At 39.5% G+C, this 10531-nt stretch overlaps 1 protein-coding gene across 1 annotated transcript; it reads right to left on the bottom strand.

Moving 5' to 3' along the window:
- Positions 1-3170: 3170 nt before the first annotated feature.
- Positions 3171-8986, bottom strand: LOC109961262 (max-interacting protein 1-like). The gene is made up of 6 exons (XM_020601950.1): positions 8138-8986; positions 6995-7097; positions 6788-6817; positions 5210-5324; positions 3618-3789; positions 3171-3494 (listed from the first exon to the last, which is right to left on the bottom strand). The coding sequence occupies exons 1-6, from the start codon at positions 8364-8366 to the stop codon at positions 3331-3333; spliced, it is 813 nt and encodes a 270-aa protein (XP_020457606.1). The 5' UTR covers positions 8367-8986; the 3' UTR covers positions 3171-3330.
- Positions 8987-10531: the final 1545 nt, after the last annotated feature.

Raw genomic sequence — 10531 nt, 5'->3', positions numbered from 1 at the left:
CAGAGATGTTCAGCCTAGTTCGTCACTACTGTGTTTTTGACAGATGTGATATGTGTTTTCTTAAGTCTTAAGACTGGGCAACAAATACTGTGTCAGACATGCAAGCTGATTATTTGAGCTTTGTTAGATTTACTGAAAATGACAAAACCAGTTTATATCTAGGTGGTATTGGTTTATTAAGATTTCAGGTCAGTTATTAAGAACCATAACAAAGTATTAACAGGAGACCAGCAGCATGTTTTGCAAAAAAAAAAAAAAAAAAAATTCACCTTGAATGGCTGGGTAAGCACAAAGAGAAAACATTCTGGTGTGTGCTTCAACATAGTTCCTTTACAAAAGTCTTTTTCGAAGTGCATTTTAGTTCCCCAAACTAATTTGGGGGGGGAGCAGGGGGCTGTAACAAGGATATTTGTGCAAGAGTTTTGTAAGTATTTTAAGATGCATGCTGGCGGTGATCTGCTTAGAGCTTAGAACAGAAGAATGTAAAAACATGACTATATTGAAATGTCTTATTTGGTTTCATGGATTCAAATATGTCAGCAGTGCAATGGCAAGTCTCCATATAATTCATGAATTTGAACTTGTACTTTATATGCTACAATACAAAAAGATTCGGTATTAAACATTTAAGTATAAACCTAAATTAGTGTTCTGTAGTGTTTGTTGGTCATGCTACAGACATTTTTACAAGATTTGTCGATTCAAAGCACATTACAACATGTTTAGAAAGGTTACATTCAATACACATGCACCACAGTTTTTAAATCAGTTACAATCATTTTAATGGTGATTATTAACTGACATCACTACTGGAGGGAGTGGAAATCTAGCAAACTGTAATTTGGTGTTGGACAGACAGAATAGTGTGCTGAACTAGAGGCATTATTGCTTGGGCCTTGTGCTTGGACAAGTGCGGGATAGCTTATTACTGTCTAAATAAAATTAAATTGAGTTTGCGCACAGCATGAAAGAGATGTGACATTCTTTGGACAAAACAATAAGTAATGCATTAAACCTGTAGCACTACATAGGCTATAGTGGGGATTAATTTTATGTAAAGAAATTCGGTACACTAACAAAACTGGAAAAAAAAAATTATATATTTTTTCATTCAACCATCGCCAAGACCTACAGTATTGTTCAAAATAATAGCAGTACAATGTGACTAACCAGAATGATCCAGGTTTTTAGTATATTTTTTATTGCTACATGGCAAACAAGGTACCAGTAGGTGCAGTAGATTCTCAGAAAGCAAACAAGACCCAGCATTCATGATATGCACGCTCTTAAGGCTGTGCAATTGGGCAATTAGTTGAAAGGGGTGTGTTAAAAAAAATAGCAGTGTCACAATTCATTTACATTTCTTGGTTTTGCTTCAGAAACAGCATTTTTGATATCACCCCACACGTTCTCGATTGGATTAAGGTCCGGGGATTGGGCTGGCCACTCCATAACATTAATTTTGTTGGTTTGGAACCAAGACTTTGCTCGTTTACTAGTGTGTTTGGGGTCATTGTCTTGTTGAAACAACCATTTCAAGGGCATGTCCTCTTCAGCATAAGGCAACATGACCTCTTCAAGTATTTTGACATATGCAAACTGATCCATGATCCCTGGTATGCGATAAATAGGCCCAACACCATAGTAGGAGAAACATGCCCATATCATGATGCTTGCACCACCATGCTTCACTGTCTTCACTGTGTACTGTGGCTTGAATTCAGAGTTTGGGGGTCGTCTCACAAACTGTCTGTGGCCCTTGGACCCAAAAAGAACAATTTTACTCTCATCAGTCCACAAAATGTTTCTCCATTTCTCTTTAGGCCAGTTGATGTGTTCTTTGGCAAATTGTAACCTCTTCTGCATGTGCCTTTTTTTTAACAGAGGGACTTTGCGGGGGATTCTTGAAAATAGATTAGCTTCACACAGACGTCTTCTAACTGTCACAGTACTTACAGGTAACTCCAGACTGTCTTTGATCATCCTGGAGCTGATCATTGGCTGGGCCTTTGCCATTCTGGTTATTCTTCGATCCCTTTTGATGGTTGTTTTCCGTTTTCTTCCACGTCTCTCTGGTTTTGCTCTCCATTTTCAGGCATTGGAGATCATTTTAGCTGAACAGCCTATAATTTTTTGCACCTCTTTATAGGTTTTCCCCTCTCCAATCAACTTTTTAATCAAAGTACGCTGTTCTTCTGAACAATGTCTTGAACGACGCATTTTCCTCAGGCTTTCAAATGCATGTTTAACAAGTGCTGGCTTCATCCTTAAATAGGGGCCACCTGATTCACACCTGTTATTTCACAAAATTGATGACCTCACTGATTGAATGCCACACTGCTATTTTTTTGAACACACCCCTTTCAACTAATTGCCCAATTGCACAGCCTTAAGAGCGTGCATATCATGAATGCTGGGTCTTGTTTGCTTTCTGAGAATCTACTGCACCTACTGGTAACTTGTTTGCCACGTAGCAATAAAAAATATACTAAAAACCTGGATTATTCTGGTTAGTCACATTGTACTGCTATTATTTTGAACAATACTGTAGCTACAGTACAGTTAAACATACCAAAAATAAATACTATAATCATAGCAAAATAAATTAGAATGACAAGGGCAGACCTGTTTGGGTATGACTGTTTCAGTCAAGAGGGACACCACATGGATCAGTGATGGTTGTGGGTCCTAAAGCAGAGGTCAGAGAAGTGTAATAAACATTTTGGAATGCAGAGATTGTAGCCCTTGCCACTGGCTTGTACATTGACAAGAAGTGTCACCTTTACATATTATCCAAGGAAAAAAGGGCAATCTTTTTACATGGCAAATGGAGCAAACGTTCCAAATGGTGAGCTTTACGCTGGTATTGGGGGTTTTGTGTTTTTGCTGGTTTCAGAGGATTAACTTGACTAAAGGTAGCTTTTCCCTTTCGTGATCATTGGCCATCTACAGGATCAGTACTGAGTGTAGGTATGGTTGATTCAAGCTGGTGGTGGGTAAAGGGACGTTCAGGTGATCGGTTACATCAAGTTTGAAAAATTAGGAAACAGTATATTGCCAGAGAAGTTAAATTTCAGGCTGTTGTGTAAAATGTAGAGGTGCTCCCCCCTTTTTTTATATATATATTTTAAACATTTTTAGACTGAGTTGAACTTAAGGCTGGTTTTTTGGGGGGGGAGTAGATGTTTCATTTGTCAGGTAAAGGTGGGATTGAGGCTGATTCTTTTGAAGACAACCTAAACTGCTAAAGAGAATGAAGCTGTAGGCTGGTACTTTGAAAGGTGAAAGCCATTAAAGACTGCAGCTCAAGTGAATGTATAGGCTGGTGCTTTATGCAGAGAAGGCCAGTTTTAGACTGCATGTGGAGTAGCCCTCGTCACTCGCTGAGCTCTGTTGGCTGCTAGGGTCATCCAGGTCACTTACACCACTGGTGCTTACACTGTCCATTTCTCCATGGGAGAACTCAGTGCTTTCCACATCAACTTCAATTTCCTCTGCTCAAAAACAGAATGCAAATAAATATAGATTAAGTTTCTGAATCATGTGGGTCTAAAACATTTGAAATTGTGCCTGCCATAGTATATATGGTGATAAATTAGATTATTAGAACCACAAACCTCTGTCCGACTCTGAGCGGTCAGAGTCCATCTGGGAGCCCAGGCTGTCCATACACACCCTTTCCCTCTCTCCATGAGTTTGCAGCTGGGCTAACTGCCTCTGCAAGTGCCTCTGCTCCCTCTCTAAGGTTTCTAGCTGGTGCTGACTCCTCCGGTCCATCTCTTCAAGTTTCTGAAAAGAAGGGAATGCACAAGAGTTCATTTTATAGTTGTAAACCTAAAAATAATCATGATGTGCAGTATTTGGGGATCCAATGTTCCACAGTTGATATTTATATGAATATTTTTGCATCAAATTGCACCATTATTGACTACACCTCTCCAGATGTGGTTCACGATTAATTGTAAATACAGGTATTTCCATGAGAGGATGGTCTTGTATGTGAGTTAATATGTAGTTGCTTCCACTGCAAACTGTGATGCTCCCTGTGCCTTCAAATGAATTATTCAACACACAAGGGCACAGAGTTGCTGGTTTGATTCTAGAGAAAGTGTTAGTGTCTCTGTGTGAGGCAGATATAATTGAAAAATGGCTGGCTGGAAGAGGCATGGTCATTTTTTTATGGGTTTTGATATACAAATGAATTTAAAGGTCATCTTATTCAAGTTTTGCCTTCTTAGCTCTAATTTATTTGTTTAAACTTACCACCTTACCACTCAAAAAGTACATTTATTTGTGAAATGTAGTCAAAGTATGAAGTATCAGAAAATGAAAATACTCAAGGACAGATACCTCAAAATTGTACTTGAGTGGAGTAGTTGAATAAATGTACTTAGTTACATTAGTGTGTGTGTATGTACTGTAGTTCTAACAGTCTGGTGCTCTCTAGACCAATAGTCAGTGTACTATTCTCACATTATCCCATAGTGTGACAGACACAAGACCAAATCAAAGGCTCACCAAGGCTCAAAGTCCTGCAAAGGACAACCCTGGCAACAACCCGTGAGATTGTTCAAATGGAAAGAAAAACTGAATTCACCAAGCAGCAACCATAATGTCCAAATGCTGAGGCCAAAGTACCTTAAGGTGCAGTTCATTTAATGTTTCTGAGAAAAAATTAATGTACAGTGTACAACTGCATGGAGAAACCCTTGTCAGCAAGTGCTGACCTAACACATCTAAGAATATATAGTATTTCAAAATGGATTTCAAGCTAAATATTGAGTTTTCTGTGTATGCCGTGGGGTTGCACTGTGGTCACACTTGACTGAGTATCAGTGCAGCACAGTGGTTCGTAACTTAAGGAGGAACCTGAGACTCTGAGCCACCAACAGGCAGAGACTCTTGGTGGCAAGGAGACTAAATATAATTTTCTTGATTTTCTTGTTTATTGATTGGTAAAGGTTTACATTTTGTAAGTCATTCACATTGGGTCTCAAAGGAATCAGGATACTGGGACCCTCACTTGTGTATCTGAGTAAATCTCTGCAAAACTGCAGTTCTATTTTTGATGTCTATACAACATCACTTATTTTTCTCAAGGGAGCGACCAGACATCTCTCAATCTAGTTACCTGTGAGTGACAGCCACACATTTTGTTTTGATTTGTGAGTGTTTTCATGACAACATGGGCTGCCTTACACTACCACACCTTGATATGTGCTTTGGCCTTGTTGAGCAGCCCCAGTGTGGTGTGCCGACTGCAGTCTGGTCCCAGAGGGATGAGGGACTTCAACCTTTCCAAACACAGGCGGAGATGTGCTCGTCTGTGTGAGGAAACATAATCAAGAAGGGTAATTTCTCTTGAGAGACAGGAAACATGGGATAATGTGCATTATAGAACAGTAATACATGACAGAAAACTGAAAGCTGAATTCCCAGACCAATGTATTATCTTCTGCACTGATCCTGATTAAATCAGATGATAATCTTTCCTCTTCATCCAGTGTGATTAGTATTGTAATAGTTAACTATTTGGTCCTGATCAGTTCTGATTATGACTATTAATCCATCTGTGATGGCACGTGACCTATCTGTTTATCTGTTTTGCTAGTTAACCACACTGTCTGACTCCTTTGCAATTACATGTGAATCAGAATCAGAATCTGCTTTATTGGTCAGGTGTGTTGGACACACGAGGAATTTGACTCTGGTACATCGGCTCTCAACGTGTATGTACATATCCCCATGCAAGGGGCAAGTAAACAGTAAACCAGCATAAGACTGTGTATCTGCTGGGCCCAGATTTAAAGCCTATTTCTGACCCACTAAGGCCTTTGGACCCGAGGTCTGCAATTCTGATTTCTGGATTATTTAAAAAAAAAAAAAAAAAAGGTATAAAATTTAGGTCAGGTTGTGATGTCATATCTCCTCCCTGCATTGGCCACCATTTTGTAATAAACATAGAGAAATATGAAATAAGCCTTCCTCTAGATGATCCCCATCTTTCATCTCTTAAACTAAGATTTTCCCAGATACTTTTGGTCATTTAATTTCAGGGTAAATGTGTCCCGACATTTGTTCCCCGCTCAAAGCAGATGCTGCCTCATCCTAGAACATCAGAAGCAAGCTGCGATTTGCAGCTGAGAATCTCTCAGGAAGGAGCCCTGTTGTCTGGAAACAGACAGTTCCTGTTTGCTGACTGGGGAAATGTGTGCACATCCTCTAGGAACAGTGCTGCTACTGAGACTGCATTACACCTCCCTTTTATTTGCCTTGCAAAATGCACACTATCATATATTATAGGTAAATTCCCAAGTTGTGGATAAAAAAAAGGCCTTTTTTGAGTCTTGCGATGATATAAGATGATTTATAAGCCTACAGTACATTTCATTTCTCTGAAATGGTATGGTCAACTTATTTAGCCCAAGGTATGCAAACATGCCAGAATAGAGAATGCTTTTGGATTATCAGCTTGCCGCTTCATTTTGAGACAGGAAGCTCTTGAGATAAACTCCCCGTGTAGCTCATTTGCTACAGCAATTTAAAGACTGGAGATTCTTTCCTCCGCTTTGTATGCCTTTTGTACAGTATGTCCACATCATGAAGTTGTTATGCATATATAACAAATGCTGATTAAAGCTAGATAAAAGTAAAAATCAACGATCACTGCCATAGTCATGTCATTATCTTCATCTGGTTCCTTTTTAATGTTCTTTATATAGTGTTATCTGTCTGTTTTTGTCATAAGCATGCATTTAAATGACCTCTTCAGTTTTGTTTTACTCACCTATTTTTTTCCAGTTCATTGTGTGCTGACCTGTTGAAATTATAAACATGTAAACAAAACAGTTGAACAAGTCATAACTAATGAAAAATAAGACATATTATACAATATGTGTGTAGAAACCAAATCCAGTAGTTATGAGCTTATGCTAGAATGGTGGAATACTCATGCATACATATACTGTAGACCTTTTTCAAGTCATGAACCTACCTATTGTGAATGTTGTCCAGTTTCCTGTTCTTAAATTTACGTTGTTTCTGTTGATGTGCAGTCTGGGTGATTGGGTATATAGAAGCATACCCATGCTCATATTCTGGTGATGAAAAAGATAGAGGATTAAATATACTGTGCATTTTTTTTAATAAATGTGCTACAGCTTCATGAAGGTATTAATTAGCATGATGGATGAGACCTTATTTTGGCTTGCATTTTAAATGGGAACTTAATATATAGCCAGTGGCAACATATACTTGGAATTTAGCTCAAAGAACTGAAGTTAAATGGAAAAACCGTGAAAGTGGCCATGAGTAACAATATTTTGGCCAAAACACATTTCTGTTCTACAGTATTCTTACAATTGCTCAAAAAACCTACAATACCCATGAACCCTCCCTCCCGGTAACATATGACGACAGACATGAACCTGTCTCTGATTGGCTGTCTGCAGTGACTTGCACTGGGAACATGTGTCCCGACCAATGAAAACTTTCCAATTTGTTCCATGTGGAAACCATGTGAACAACACATACAAGGAAGCAGCAGCTGCCCCTGAAAACTATAGCTGGGCTTTGAATTAATTTTTTAGAAGAAATAAGCGCTATATCGCAGTTTGTGGACGCGAGTCAACCCGTGAATGCGATATTATTTGAGTGAGCGGGACATTTTAAGTGAATAATACGTGGAACTTTGATAAACGGAGATAAAAGATTAAAGGGAACATCTGCGACCCAAACTGTATTTGACTAGCCTACTTATATTAACCTAAATGTGCACACATGTAAGCTTGTTGAAAACACTAAATACATTTAATCGTGCTCGTTAATTTAAGCCCCCATGGTCTGCAAAAGACCAGCTTTAATGTGAGCAGATGATATAGCTGCAGGCTATTGTTGCGATAAAATACGTCTCTGGCTATGCAGTGCTTATTGAATAGAACATTTTGGCATTTTTCCCACTTCTGCTTATATGATCATATTTAATTGCTAGGTCAATTAGAGAGTAGCAGGCGAAATATCATTGGCTGCTGTGGGGTCAGATCATCTGTCCGCTGCGCGTCTTTTGTCGCCTTCGCCTCTATTGTTGTCTGCTCCGTGCATTACGTGTTAATATCCCCTACAGCCCGTGGTTACTTACTTCCGTGGTTCTTCTCGATATTTTCTATGTAATTTGCTGCATCGAGCAGCACTTGCACGTTCTTCATAAAAGTGCCGATTTGGTCCATTGCGGAACATTTGGAGTATAAAACGTCGCTGAAAGAATAGTCGGACATTTCTCCGAAATCTTGCTGGTCCATGGACGCATCAGACTCCGACAAGACCTCCTCGGGTTTCAGCTCGCTGTGCTGTCGCATGTACTTTACCATTTTCACTTTAGCCTTTTTGGGCTTTGACAGATAAGCAGCACTGGAATTGGTCTCCTTGTCCCGTCTGTGCACTGAGCAGATGACTAAAACGAACTAGGCTGGATGAAATTGCAGTCCTTAGTCTCAGCCACTTGCCCTACTTGATGGATAATCCCTCCCACTAACGCATGCACGTTGCACTCATTGTCAACTGTGCCATAATAAATCCTCATTATCAATACAGCAGGAGAGTAACAAATAACACACCTATGTCCATTGGCATTCTGAAATAATATCTGCTTTCATTTGTAACAGTGCTGCTTTTTTATGGACATAAACCAAACTGAATGATTATGACAAAGAGCTGCCTTTCATGTGCACAGCTTGTGTGTGAATATATGCAAACAGAGTTTAAAAAGTGAAAAGCATGGTATTAGACAGTATCACATCTAATCAATAGTGCAACCTGGTTATCAGGGACAGCTGCCAGGGTCGGACATTTATAAATATGTAATCACTATGTTAGGCCACAGTGTTGCTGAAGGGCCCCGGGCAGTAATACTTTAATGTACAGGCATGGTAATTTTTCTCCCATGCTTGTATTTCTAATCTGTTAGTCACATCTGTGAACTTGGACAAGACAGGAACAGTTAGTAATGCTTGTTTTTCTCTAAGATTCTTCTTGCGACTTGTTCTCACCAAGGTTCTTTCCTCATTTCACTATACTGTATATACACTATATGCTGCTCTCCTTTGAGGTCTTGAAGTCTCTCATTTTAATCATAGCCTGTCTGTGTTTTATTTTAAATAGTTTTCCAGTTTTAAAACTATCTAAACATATAAATACAATACAAGAAAGTAATAAACTAGTAAAATAATGTTTGATTTCAGAATGTGCAGCACAGACGATCCCTTAGTGGGAGTTTTAATTCAGCAGCTCACAGAAGTGAAATGATAGTAAAAGTGATCATGTTATAATAATATTATATTGATGTAATTATCCCTTTTTTAATCTTTGAACTTTAATTTACTTCTAGCTTGATGATCAACTTCTCTTGTCCTTTTGACGGATTAAGAAGTCATTTTTCCCCGCACTGTGACGGAAGAGGAGGACAGATGTGAAAGGGCCTGCCTTTACAAGGCAGCCAAGCGTGCAGGGCTGTGTTGTGCCTCTGAGACAATGGGTGCAGATGGCTGGCCCGCTGCAGATATAGCCAGCCCTGTAACGGATGCCTGTGAAAGTACACCCGCCTATTTCAGCTGTCTGGCAAGGCCTGACACACAGACGGTCTTGATCATGGACAGATGCAAAGGTGCCTTAAAAATCCTCACAAATACAGATTTACTTTTGAAATCTAGATGTTTATGTATTTCCCATGTAATTAAGGCTCCTGTTATTGGAGCATCTTCCTCAAATCAAACAACAGTGTTTATGCACTCAGACGTTACCATGTGCTCAACAGGACAGATAAATGCAGTCACACATGGACAGAGTTCAGTGGGGGATGGATGTTGACAGCATCTCACCAGGAAGAGGCTCATCTTTTCAGTAAGGCTCGACTGACTGCATGCTGCACGCTGATATAGCCAGCGTAGAAAGCTGACCCTCTGTAGGTTGTGTTGAATGTGACCCCTACTGTAGTAATCTGAAAAGCCAGAGGATTACACCAATGGCTTGACTGTCACAGAGGAGACAAAGTCACATGGTGCTGGTGTGTGTGTGTTCTTGTACTTGCTATACAGTGAGGACCAAAAACAATATTTTCTTTGCTACAGAATGAGGACATTTTTGGAAATTGAGGACATTTTGGCTGGTACTCACTTTCTGAAATACATTTTTGAGGGTTAAGACTTGCTTTGAAATTTTAGGTTAGAATTAGGTTTAGGTTAGGGTTAGATGAAGTGTTAAGGTTAGACATTTAGTTCAGATAGTTAAGGGTTAGGGTAAGGGGCTAGGGAATGCATTATGTCAGTGAGTGTTCTCACAAAGATAGAAGTACAGGTATGTGTGCATCTATTTCACAGAATGTGCCAAACATCCCGTGCTAGTGTCAGAAAGCAGAGAGCAAAAGGTACTGTATCTGTTTCTGTCTCTCTGTGCTGAGTCTAGTCTCACACATGCTGATGGTCGGTTAAGGTGGCGGTCTTAGATGGTTCGTGCAGCAGCAGTCCCATTTTAAAACACT

This window comes from Monopterus albus, unplaced genomic scaffold, assembly GCF_001952655.1.
Source record: "Monopterus albus unplaced genomic scaffold, M_albus_1.0 scaffold3.1, whole genome shotgun sequence".
Taxonomy (NCBI): Eukaryota; Metazoa; Chordata; class Actinopteri; order Synbranchiformes; family Synbranchidae; genus Monopterus; species Monopterus albus.
Note: the sequence above shows the minus strand (reverse complement) of the source record. Positions and strands in the feature narration are given on the sequence as shown.

What these genes read in the sequence shown, in the direction of transcription:
- LOC109961262 (XM_020601950.1), bottom strand. Translation starts at nt 8,366, where the DNA reads ATGGTAAAGTACATGCGACAGCACAGCGAGCTGAAACCCGAGGAGGTC. An exon ending in AGGCCAAAGCACATATCAAG is followed by an intron (nt 3,790 to 5,209) that starts GTGTGGTAGTGT and finishes CCTTCTTTTCAG; the next exon opens with AAACTTGAAGAGATGGACCG. An exon ending in CCGCTCAGAGTCGGACAGAG is followed by an intron (nt 3,495 to 3,617) that starts GTTTGTGGTTCT and finishes GTTTTTGAGCAG; the next exon opens with AGGAAATTGAAGTTGATGTG.